Genomic DNA, 13,344 nt, shown 5'->3' on the forward strand with positions numbered 1-13,344 from the left:
TGTGTTCATGTATACAGTTGGTTTTTATATGTTGATATTATGACTTTGTTGAACTCACTTATTCTAAGATTTTTTTGTAGATTCTGTGAGATTCCCTATACATAGGCCATTGTGTCATCTCTACAAATAATTTTATACCTTCCTTTTCTATCTGTATACCTTTTATTTCCTTTTTTTGCCTTGTTGCATTGGCTTCAACTATCAGTATTATGTTGAATAGGTTAATGAGAGCATACATCTTTTTCTTGTTCCTTGTTTTTGTTTTTTTTTTTATCATTGAGTATATCCCAGAATTTGCTTTGGAGGGTTTTTTTTGGGGGGTGGGGTATCAAAACCAAAATTGATTTTCTTTATCAAGTTGAGGAAACTCATCTATTTGTAGTTTTCTGAGTTTTTGTTTTTTTTTTTTTACTATGAATTGGTGTTGAATATTTTCAGATTTTTCTGCATCAATTATGTGGTTGTATGATTTTTTTTTTCTTCCTTAACCTGTTAGATTGGGGATTATATTGATTGATTTCCAGCCTTTCATCCCTCTTGGCCATAGTGTGTAATTCTTTTTATATGTTGTTGAATTATATTTACTAATATTTTATTGAGGATTTCTACATCTGTATTCATGATAGATATTTATGTGTATGTTTCTATATTTTTGGTGCTGTCTTTGTCTGCTTTTGGTATTAGGTAGAAGATGGTGAACATCTTGAGGGAAGATAGTGATAAGGACCACTAAGTCATGAACTTGGTGTGTGGGAACATCAGAAAAAAACAGGGGAAGAGGGAATTCAAGACAGGGAAATGGTGTTATTTAGCTGGAAATACTATTGCTTGGGTGAGTATAGGACAAGTGTACCAGAACAGAGCAGTGAGGATGAAGTCTGACTGTTATGGATGGAACAGTTATTGTAGTAGGTTTATGGAGAATCTTAGATAATGATGATGTAGTAGGGCTTCTAGGTAGCGAAGAGGAACTAAAGAGCCTCTTGATGGGGTGAAGGAGGAGAGTGAAAGAGCCAGCTTAAAACTAAATGTTAAAAAAACTAAGATTATGATATCTGGCCCCATTACTTCATGGCAGATAGAAGGGGAAAAAGATGATAGTAGTGACAGATTTCTTCTTGGGCTCTAAAATCATTGTGGATTGTGACTACAGCCATGAAATCAGAAAATGATTGCTTCTTGGCAGGAAAGCTATGACAGGCCTAGACAGTGTGTTGAAAAGCAGACATTACTCTGCTGACAAAGGTCTGTATAGTCAAGGTTATGGTCTTCCCAGTGGTCATGTACAGTTGTGAGAGCTGGATCGTAAAGAAGGGAGAGCACCAAGGAATTGATGCCTTCAATTCCTTGGTGCTGGAGAACACTCCTCAGAGCCCTTTGGACAACAAGGAGATCAAACCAGTCAATCTTCAGGGAAATCAACCCTGAATACTCACTGGAAGGACTGATGCTGAAGCTCCAGTATTTTAGTCACCTGATGTGAACAGCTGACTCATTGGAAAAGTCCCTAATGCTGGAAAAGATTGAGGGCAGGAAGAGAAGAGGGCGTCAGAGGATGAGATGGCTGTATGGCATCACTGATGCAATGAACATGAACTTGGGCAAACTTCAGGAGATCGTGAGGGACAGGGAGGCCTGGTGTGCTGCATCCATGGGTTGCAAAGAGTCAGACACCACTGGGTGACCGAACAAGCCCAACAAGAATTGGGACTATGTTGACTGTAGGGGGTAAAATTAATATAAGAGCCTTAAGGGATGAATAGTGGAGACAGATCTTGGACCAGAAGGTGATGTGGACAGACCCTATGGAAGGATTAGTCTCAAGCAGGAAAGTGAACCACTCTCGGAATCTGGGAGGGAGAAGGGATTGATATGGAAAGCATGGGATCCTTAGAAGTGATATCAATGTCTGGAAGTCATGTCTCTCCTTATGCTTTGTTTGGAAGGAAGGGCATGTCTGTAACATCAGTGGAATCAGAGATCTGCACGGAATTGGAGCAGTTTTGTAGAGAAAGAGTGAATTAGCCAAGATGGCGGTGGTCAGGCTGTCTCACCCCCACCTTTTGTAAATATATGGTTTATATAACAGCTGAGATGACTTATAGCACTGTGCACGCACATCACAATGTACACACTTGGTCATGGGCCACTTTTTTGTAAACCTGTATAATTTCCACTTGAAAAGCCGTTGAGGCTGTGTTACGGCTGCATTCACTGGGTCAACCAAGAGTGAATGCAGCATGGCTGCCCCATGGCTGCTACAGTTCCTCCAGCTGCAGGAACTGCAGTTCCTCCAGCTCCTTGAGTCTTCTTCAAGCTTGCGCATGCACCCCTTGCCCACCCTGGGTTCAGTGAACAGTGTGAACAGCAAGACAATTGGTGTAGTTGGCAGGATGATACAGCAAGAAGTATCATGTACTGACACACTTATGGGGGTAGTTGTGATGACATTGGTCCTTAATTTGATTTTTATCTGCTTGGGTTTTGTTTTTAACAGATCAATTAAAAAAAAAAAAAACAGATCAGTAAGTTAGGAACACAGTTAGGACAAATTAGTGTAGAAACTCTTCTTTGGTAATCTTCAAAATTAAGACATTGGAGGTTCTTCTGGTCAGCTGATGGGTTCTTGTCCTGTCTACTATTGATTATGAGAGGGCCTTTGGTTCCATCCTTTGTTGAATGAGAGAGCCACTGACCATACAGTTTATAATCAGCAGTTCAGACTTAGTCTTCAGACCAATTCTGCATAATCTCTTCCAAAAAATATTAGAAAAAAGAATACGTAATTTCTTCTTATGATTCTGACATCAAAGTCAGACAGGGGCCAGTTTCCATCACTTGCTGTCGTTTTCTTCCTCATGCCTTCATGTGCTGGCACTCAGGAAGCTGATTTCTGTTCTTATTGCAGCTGCAGTCGCCTCCGCCAGGTTCAGAGCATCTTGACCCAGAGCAGCAAGTCTCAACCCGACGGGATCCTCTGCATCCTAGGTCAGTGTTTTTAACAGGCTGGGACTCAGGGCTGGGGCAACTTCCTTCTGTTCACAGGAAGATATTAATAATAGTGTCATCACTGTGAGACAAGCTGTGAGTTAGTATTCTTCTCCCAGCCCTTGTTCCCCTGAAATCTGTTGCTGTTTTAATGAAGTCCGCTGACATATCAGTGAAATAGGGAGCCTGTGCCACAGAGCAGGCACTTTGTATATGTTATTTCTCCTCACAGTGACCCTTGTAAGAGGAGGAAACTGAGACTCTGGGAGATGAAACTGACTTGCCTCAGGCCATAGAGTGACAGAATTGGGCATTTATTCTTTAACACTTTCTTTTATTATGAAAGAGAAATTAAGACAGTACACAGTAATGAAGTTTTCTAATCATCCCAGATACCAATTCCACTCCCCAAGAGATAACATTAACTGTATTTTTTTTTTAACACAAAAGGGAACATTTTATGAATATTGTTGTTAACCTAACTGAAAAATTTCCACATGATAAGTGTATCTTGGAGATTTTTCTATGTTAGATCAATCTCCTTCTTTATCTCATTGTCATTTACATTCACAGTATTGAGTCATAAAACTTGCTTAGGTCAGGTTGTTTGTCTGTCAGCCTTCTAATTTCCTTCCCACCAGAAGTTAACCACTTTCTTGTTTGTTCTTTCAGATATTCTATACATAATTTTATTTTTTCACTTACTAGCACTTTCATTTAAACTTACGAGAGTCAGTGTACAGAGTGCACACTGGAGTTTGAAATATGCACTCTGGAGCCAAGCAGGTTTTGGGTTTGAATTTTGACTCCATCACTCACTTAGTCAAGAGACATAGTTTACAGTGGGCCTAGAATTCCAGTCATTGGTTTCAAATGCTGAAACAACAATCACTGGATTCTCTTTCCAGCTGCAGCCAATATAGGGGGTGGGAGCTCTCTCTGTCATGAATTTACTTTTGAATAAAACCACCTATTTGTTACTGTACTTATGCTATTATTTCTTTTAGTTCAGGCTCAACCTAGTAAAAATAGGCAGCACAAAATTGATCAAGTGGGCAACTTGAATATAGAATACTAAAGGATTGAGAAAAGGGTCAACTTATAAGAATACCATGAGACCAGATACATACATATATATGTAAAATGAAAACACAAATGTTGCAGAAATTGATGTTTGAAGGTGGGTGTGTGAAGTTTAAGGTAAAAAGTTAATAAACCTCTAGGACAAAGAGCTGTATGTGAACGTGAAGCCAGAAGTCAGTGAGGCACTTGTATGTTTTTAAACAACTTCAGGAGTTTAGTGAATTCTACCTTTGGGGGTAATTACAATTATCATAGCATCTCGTGGTCAGTTGGTTGGTTTAATTTAGCCTTCTAACCCCTGCAGTATCCTTCCTAGCAACTCTAATTTAACTCCCTCCACTTTGGCATTTGCCATTTAGTTCTTATGATATAGGAAATGTTTTCACTGATTTTCTGCTAACCTTTTGTTTAAAAAAAGTTTTATGGTGGTATTAATTCATGTATAGTAAACTGCACATATTAAAAGTGTACAATATGATAAGTTTTGACATATGTATGTTGTCGTTTAGTCGCTAAGTCATTTCTGACTTTTTGTGACCCCGTGAACTGCAGCTGGCCAGGCTTCCCTGTACTTCGCTATCTCCCAGAGTTTGCTCAAATTCATGTCCATTGAGTCAGTGTGATGCTATCCAGCCATCTCATCCTCTGTCACCCATGTCTTCTGCTCTCAATCTTTCCCGGCATTAGGGTTTTTTTCCAGTGAGTCGGCTCTTTGCATCAGGTGGCCCAAGTATTGGAGCTTCAGCTTCAGCATTAGTCCTTCTAATGAATATTCATGGTTGATTTCCTTTAGAATTGACTGGCTTTATTTTCTTGCAGTCCAGGGGACTCTCAAGAGTCTTCTTCAGCACCACAATTCAAAAGCATCAGTTCTTTGGTGCTCAGCCTTCTTTATGGTCCAGCTCTCACATCCCTACATGACTGTTGGAAAAACCGTAGCTTTGACTATACAGACCTTTGTTGACAAAGTGATGTCTCTGCTTTTTAATACACTGTCTAGATTTGCCATAGCTTTTCTTCCCGGAGCAAGCATCTTTTAATTTCATAGCTAGAATCGTTGTCCACAGTGATTTTGGACCCCAAGAAAATAAAATTTGTCACGGTTCCCACTTTTTCACCTTCTGTTTACCATGAAGTGATGGGACTGGATACCATGATCGTAGTTTTTTGAAAAGCTGAGTTTTAAGTCAGCTTTTTCACTCTCCCCTTTCACCCTCATCAAGAGGCTCCTGTTTGCTTTCTGCCATTAGAGTAGTATCATCTGCACATCTGAGGTTATTTCTCCCAGCAATCTTTTTTATTTACTTATTTATTTTAATTGGACGATAATTACTTTACAATATTGTGGTGACTTTTGCCATACATCAACATGAATTGGCCATAGACATACATGTGTCCCCCCATCCTGAACCCTCTGCCACCATCTTCCTCCCCACCCACCTCCTCATCACCTTCCTCCCCACCCCCTCCCTTCAGGTTGTCACAGAGCACCAGCCCTGGTTGCCCTGCTTCATGCATGGAACTTGCACTGGTCATCCATTCTGCATATGGTAATGTACATGTTTCAGTGCTATCCTCTCAAATCATCCCATCCTCTCCTTTTCCCACTCAATCTAGAAGTCTGTTGTTTACAGAACTGGACATGAAACAATGGACTGGTTCAAAATTGGGAAAGGAGTACGCAAAGGCTGTATTATTGTCACTTGGCTTATTTAATGTATATGTGGAGTATATCATGTGAAATGCCAGACTGGATGGATCACAAGCTGGAATCAAGATTGCCGGGAGAAATATCAGTAACCTCAGATATGCAGATGACACCACCCTTATGGCAGAAAGTGAAGAGGAACTAAAGAGCCTCTTGATGAAAGTGAAAGAAGATAGTGAAAAAGTTGGCTTAATACTCAACATTCAGAAAACTTAAGATCATGGTATCTGGTCCCATTGTTGTAGGAAGAGGGGAGCTCCCCTCTAGGTCCCCAAGAGTGGGCTCTTGTCTAACACTGGGAAAAGAATTGTCCAAGGAGACACGTGCTGACAAAGCCAAGAGACTTTATTGGAAGAAGACACCCAGGCCGAGAGCAGTAGGGTAAGGGAACCCAGGAGAACTGCTCTGCCACGTGACTCACAGTCTCGGGTTTTAGGGTGATGGCATTAGTTTCTGGGTTGTCTTTGGCCAATCATTCTGACTCAGAATCCTTCCTGCTGGTGCACGCATCACTCAACAAGATGTATGCTAACGAGAGGGATTCTGGGAAGTGGAGGGACACATGGTGTCTCCTTTTGACCTTTCCCGAACTCTTCCGTGGCTTATTAGTTCCATATTCCTTATCAGGATCTCTTATTCAAATGGTTACTAGAGAGCCTGGCCAGGGTGGGTGGTTTTCAGTCGTTGTGCTTCCCCTAACACCATCACTTCATGGCAGATAGATGGGGAAACAATGAAAACAGTGAGAGACTTTTTTTTTGGGCTCCAGAATCACTGCAGATAGTCACTATCACTACAGCCATGAAATTAAAAGATGCTTGCTCCTTGGCGTAATGTGACTTTTAACTTCGCTGATTGATGTTTTTGCTGTTTGTTCGGTGCATCTGTAACTGTGTAACTGGATTTGTTTCCAGTCACATTGAAGGCTTTTAAGTTACAAATGGTTGTTCAAATTCCGGGAACTATGGCGGCTCCCTCCAACTCTTACTTGGGGCCCCTGAATCAGAGACCCTCAGTATAAAGGTTTGGAGCATATGTTGCCTCGCCAATTTAGGCACAACACCCCTTATCAGCTCAGAAGCAGTTACTGAATGAGAACGACGCCCTGTTTCCCTAGGAAACATAATTCTCTTAAAGAAAAGCGGGGAATGAGAGGGTAACAGGCAGGACGGCTAGGGGTCTCCAAATGGAGGAAATCAGCTGCAAGTGTCAGATGTTTTTTCTCTCTCTCTTAAGCATTTTTTCCCTTCTCTATACAAATTTAAAAGGAGGTTTCTCTTAAAATTCCGTGTTGCCAAGATGACACCCGGTTCCACCTGAACTTAACTTTTCTCAAACCTTGAGCTAACCGCTGTGTTTTTCTTATGGAGATGTTTTCCTTAAGCTATGTTAATGACCTATGTATTTACCCTAGACTCTGTCTTTCTTCAGGTTGGTTCCATTTAGGACTCAGAACAAACGACTATGTTTTACTCGTACGTTGTTCTCCTAATCTGTGTTAATAAAAGTATATATTTACTTGGAAACCTGCCTTTCTTAAAGATTCATGGCAATCGTTTTATGGCCTGGGATGACTCACCTTGTGCCAATGTTATCTCAAAATGCATGTTGTGGGTGAGGGAGCCTGGTGCCAGGCTCTGAGTTTTGAGACATTCCCTCTGTCTAATTAGCAGCCTGCTGGTAGCTCTAACATCCAGCTAAAGACTAGCAGGGGGGCACTCTTTCTGCCCCCTTCTGGTGTCTATGTCAGAAGCTTTCTCTCTTTTATAATTTAATAAAACTTTATTACACATACACACATAGACGCTTGCTCCTTGGAAGAAAATCTAGACATTACTTTTCCAAAAATGGTCCGTCTAGTCAAAGCTACGGTTTTTCCAGTAGTCATGTATGGATGTGAGAGTTGGACTATACAGAAAGTTGAGCACTGAAGAGTTGATGCTTTTGAACTGTGGTGTTGGAGAAGACTCTTGAGAGTCCCTTGGACAGCAAGGAGATCCAACCAGTCCATCCTAAAGGAAATCAATCCTGAATATTCATTGGAAGAACTGATGCTGAAGTTGAAACTCCCCATACTTTGGCCACCTGATGCAAAGAACTGACTCACTGGAAAAGACCCTGATACTGGGAAAGATTGAAGACAGAAGGAGAAAGGGATGACAGTGGATGAGATGGTTGAATGGCATCACTGACTCAATGGACGTGAGTTTGAGTAAGCTCTGGGAGTTGGTGATGGACAGGGAAACCTGCCATACTGCAGTCCATGGGGTCGCAGAGACAGACATGACTGAGTGAGTGTACGGAACTGAAGGCCCACTTGACTTCACATTTCAGAATGTCTGTCCCTGTGTGACTGACCACACCATCATGGTTATCCAGGTTATTAAGATCTTTTTTGTGTAGTTCTTTGTATTCTTACCACCTCTTCTTAATTTCTTCTGCTTCTGTTAGGTTTTTAGTGTTTCTCTTTACCATGCCCATCCTCACATGAAATGTTACCCTGACATCTCGTCTTCTTGAAGAGATCTCTAATCTTTCCCTTTCTAGATTTCCTCAATTTCCTTGCATTGTTCACTTAAGAAGGCTTTCTTATCTCTCCTTGCTATCCTTGGAACTCTGTATTCAGTTGGCTTATCTTTCCCTTTCTCCCTTGCCTTTTGCTTCTCTTCTTTTTCTCTGCTGTTTGTAAAGCCTCCTCAGATGACCAGTTTGCCTTCTTGAATTTCCTTTCCTTGGGATGGTTTTGGTCACTGCCTCTTGTATAGTGTTACAAACCTCATTTATAGTTCTTAAGGTACTGTGTCTGTCAGATTCTATAATAATATATAAGGAATAGATTACATAATGTATAATATAATATTTAAGGAATAGATTCCCTTGAGTCTATTTCATCACCTCCACTGCATGATCATAAGGGATTTGGTTTAGGTCCTACCTGATTGATCTAGTGATTTTCCCTACTTTCCTTCAGTTTAAGCTGAACTTTGCAGTAAAGAGTTCTTTATCTGAGCCACAGTCAGGTCCAGGTCTTATTTTTGCTGACTGTATAGGGCTTTGCCATCTTCAGCTGCAAATAATATAATCAGTCTGATTTCAGTGTTTACCATCTGGTATTCTCCATGTGTAGAGTTGTCTCCTGTGTCATTGGCAGAGGGTGTCTGCTATGACGTGTTCTTTTTTTTTTTTTTTTACCCGCCGCCGCCGCCATGCTGCCCGGCCAGCGCGCGCACAGCGGGCGGGGGCTAACGTGTTCTTTTGACAAAACTGTTAGCCTTTGCCCTGCTTCATTTTGTATCCTAAGGCCAAGCTTGCCTGTTACTCCAGGTATCTCTTGATTTCCTCCTTTTGCATTCCAATCCTGTGATGAAAAGTGTATCTTATTTTTGATGTTAGTTTGTATAAGGTCTTATGGATCTCAGAGAACCATTCTTCTTCAGCTTCTTTGGCTTTAGTAGTTGGGACATAGGCTTGGATTACTGTGATGTTTAATGGTCTGCATTGAAGACAAACTTAGATCATTCTTTTTTTCTTGAGATGGCACCTAATTTCTCCATTTTGAACTCCTTTATTGACTATAACAGCTGCTCCATTTCTTCTAAGAGATTCTTTCCTACAGTAATAGATACAGTGGTCATCTATTCCCATCCATTTTAGTTCAGTGATTCATGTTCATTCTTGCCATCTTGCTTGACCACGTTCAATTTATCTTGATTCATAGACCTAACATTCCAGGTTCCTATGCAGTATATTTCTTCACAGCATTGAGCTTTACTTCTGTTAAGGGGTGACATATGTGTATACATGTGAGAGTATCACCACAGTCAAGATAATGTACGTAGCCATTATCTCTGGGTTTCCTTGTGTCCTTTTGTAGGGTCTCCATTCTGTCTCTTTTCCACACTTAGGCAATTACTAATATGCTTCCTGTCATTATACATTAGTTTGCATTTCCCAGAGTTTTATATAAATCAAATCATATAGTATATATTTTTTTGTCTGACTTCTTTCACTTAGGATAATTATTTTGAGATTCATTCATACAGTAGCATCTATCAAGAATACGTCTCTTTTTATTGGTAATTACTATTTTATTGTATGTACATATCAGTTAAGACCTACAAATAAAACTACTGTAAACATTTGGATACAGAGTGGTTCTACCATATTATATTTTTACCAGCAGTTCTTGAGTGTTCCATTTAAAAAAAAATAGTTTTTTATCCCAATTTTAGATTTTTTTTACAATTTTTAGATTTACAGAAAAATTGCAAAGACAGTACAATGTTCCCATATACCCTTCATCCAGTTTCCCCTATTGTGTGTCCATGCTTTGTCGCTTCAGTTGTGTCTGACTCTGTGCCCCTATGCACTGCAGCCCATCAGGCTCCTCTGTCCATGGGATTCTCCAGGTAAGAATACTGGAGTGGGTTGTCATGCCCTCTTCCAGGAGATCTTCCCAACCCAGGGATCAAACCCAGGTCTCCTGCATTGCAGGTGGATTCTTTACCAACTGAGCCCAGAGAAGCCCAATTAGTGAGTTTTAATATATTATCATTATCTGAAGTCCACACTTGCTTCACATTTCCTTAGTTTTTACCTAATGCCCTTTTTCTGTTCCAGGATCCCATGTGAAATTGAGTTGTCTTCTTAGGCTTCTTTTGACCATAACAGTTTCTCAGACTTTCCTTGTTTTTGATGACCTTAATGACAGTTTTGAGGAGTACTAATGAAGTACTAGTACTAGAAAAATCCCTTTATTAGGATTTTTCTTTTGTTTTTCTCATAATTAGACTGGAGTTGTGGACTTTGGAGTGGAAGACCAATGAAGTAACATGCCATTTTCTTCATATGATAGCAAGAGTACATATTAACAGCAAGACTTTTCAGTGAATATTGACTTTGATCACTTGTCTGAGATAGTATTTGTGAGATTCTGTACTATAAATTTTTTCCCCACCCCTCCATCCATACTGCCGTCTGGGAGGAAGTCACTCTGCTGCTTACACACTAAGGAGTAGGGTTTATGCCCTGTTGCCTTGGGGAGGAGAGTATCTACATGAATTATTTGAAATTCTTCTGCATGGGATATTTGTCTTTTCTCCCTCATTTATTTCAGTCATTTGTTTGTATCAATATCGATTCATGAATATTTATTTTATACTTTGAGTTAAAATTTAGCACTATTTCATTTATACTTTAGGTTATATTCCACTGCTACTTCAAATTGTATCAGCTTGACCATTTGGAGCTCTTTTGGTTGACTCCTATGTCCCTCCCTTTGATATATCCTCATCAAAGTTTTAGCCTGTTTAGCACTTCTGTATTTTCTGACAGTATAAGATTCTCCAGTCCTATTTTGTCTGTTACCTGCTTCAGTCCTCAAAACAGCCATTGCTCTTACGGAGCCCTGATTTCTTTTATTGCAGAATTGTGTTAGAAACCAAGATCTAGGCACTGTGTATGCTCTTTGCTACAGGGATGTCATTGCTTTTAGACCCTCCCAGCTGACAAAGCTCTAGTTGAAGTACTCAGGTTCAGTAGTTGCGGCGCGCAGGTTTAGTTGCCCCTTTGCATGTGGGATATTAGTTCCCCAACAAGAAATTGAACCCACATCCCTTGCATTAGAAGATTAGATTCTTAACCACTGGACCACCTGGGAAGTTCCCCACTGGTTATTTTTAACTCTAGCACTTTGAACTTCAGGCGTTATGTATGCCAAGTCATTCCTTCTTTTGATTTTTTTTTAATCCCTTTCTTCACTGAAGTGTTGATTGGGATAGAAGAGCACTATGCTTCTTTGATCTAGCTGAGAAGGTAGTCTTCCCATAGAAGTCCTCTCAGCCCTACTGGCCTGAATGCCCATTATTTTTCACTTTTCACTGCTCTGAAAAACCATTGGCAGTCCTGTTTCCCAAGCTCCTTCTTTGAGCTCCTTCTGCCCCAGTCCCTTCTCTTTAGTCTTACATATACTGCTCCCTGCCCTTGACATGTCCCTCTTGCCCAGAGCCATAGCTCTGGGTTTTTATGCATATACAGGAACCAAATAGTATATGTGCCTGTGGCATTGAAAGGCAGTTATGAAGGCGGTATTTTAATTTCCTTTTCATTAGTCTCTGACCCAGCCCCATTAGACTGTAAGCTTCATGAGGACCATTTGTTGGCATGTTTCAGCATCTAGCACAGTGCACGGCCTTGGGCCTGACAAATATTTGTGAGAAGATGGATGTCTGTGGTTTCATTCACTTGTCCTCGTTTCACTTCTTTGAGTTCTTCTCAAACCACCTTAATTCTCCTCTATTTGATTTCATGTATTTTGATAAAGGTCTTTTGGAGAAGAAAATAGTTTTCTGATGCCTAGTCCTATTCCAACTGGAAGTATTACAAAATCTTTAACCACCTCTGGCAGGATGTGGACTGTATTTTCTGGTAACTTCTATCCTCAAAAATTTCTTTTGATTAAATTAATAACTTCTGTATTTTATGCTGTTTCACCATCTCAGCTATACAGATCTTGAATCCATATAAGAATACTTGATGCTGAGGCCACTTGTTTCACAGAGAGTTGTTTTGTTTGGTTTCTGGCACAAAACTGGTCTGAGGTGCTACCTTTAACTTAACCATCACAGTTTTGCTGAGCAGGGACAAACTATTGGGACTGATTTTCTCCCATAGTACAGTACAGCTGATCAGAGCCTTCTTTGTCTTGCAGGAATCGATAGCAGGTACAATGAAGGCTGCAGAGAGCTGGCAAATTATCTTCTGCTTGGTTTGTACAATCAAAATGCCAGTGATTTTGAGAAAACAGGGTTTTCGGAAGAAGTTTTAGATGGTAAGTATATATTGGTAGACTCTGAGAGAGAGGAGTTACATGATTTATTCCTTTGAATGCTTATTTCAATGCCCTTTTATGGAAAAATATCAAATTTAAAATAGCCTGAAGCGCCAGTAAATTTTTGCTCTTTTATTAATGAAAAACATTTCTTTGCTGATACATTAAGTAATATGCTTTTGGTCACCTACTAGATAATAGACTAGTGATAAGTACGTGAACCATGAACTTCCAGATGTCCAAGTTGGATTTAGAAAAGGCAGAGGAGCCAGAAATCAAATTGTCAACATCTGTTGGATCATTGAAAAAGCAAAAGAGCTCCAGAAAAACATCTACTTCCTCTTTATTGACTGGTGAAGCTTTTGACTGTGTGGATCGCAACAAACTGGATAATTCTGAAAAAGATGGGAATACCAGACCAGCTGACATGCCTCCTGAGAAATATGTATGCAGGTCAAGAAGCAACATTTAGAACTGGACATGGAACAACAGACTGGTTCCAAATCGGGAAAGGAGTACATCAAATCAAGGCTGTATATTGTCACTCTGCTTTTTTAACTTATATGCAGAGTAAATCATGCGAAATGCCAGGCTGAATGAAGCCACAAGCTGGAATCAAGATTGCCAGAAAAAATATCAATAACCTCAGACATTCTGATGACACCACCCTTATGGCAGAAAGCAAAGAAGAACTAAAGAGCCTCTTGATGAAAGTGAAAGAGGAGAGTGAAAAAGT

General features: G+C 40.2%; 1 protein-coding gene across 2 annotated transcripts in view; it reads left to right on the forward strand.

The window, feature by feature from the left end:
- The window catches only part of DNAAF9 (dynein axonemal assembly factor 9), a 172,287-nt gene that overhangs the window by 19,761 nt on the left and 139,182 nt on the right, over nt 1-13,344 (forward strand). For both annotated transcript variants that reach the window (XM_043478392.1, XM_043478393.1), the window contains exons 2-3: nt 2,909-2,988; nt 12,489-12,608. In XM_043478392.1, the coding sequence (XP_043334327.1) occupies nt 2,909-2,988; nt 12,489-12,608 (200 nt within the window). The remainder of the gene's footprint in view (nt 1-2,908; nt 2,989-12,488; nt 12,609-13,344) is intronic.

The sequence above is a fragment of the Cervus canadensis genome, chromosome 10 (assembly GCF_019320065.1).
Source record: "Cervus canadensis isolate Bull #8, Minnesota chromosome 10, ASM1932006v1, whole genome shotgun sequence".
NCBI lineage: Eukaryota > Metazoa > Chordata > Mammalia > Artiodactyla > Cervidae > Cervus > Cervus canadensis.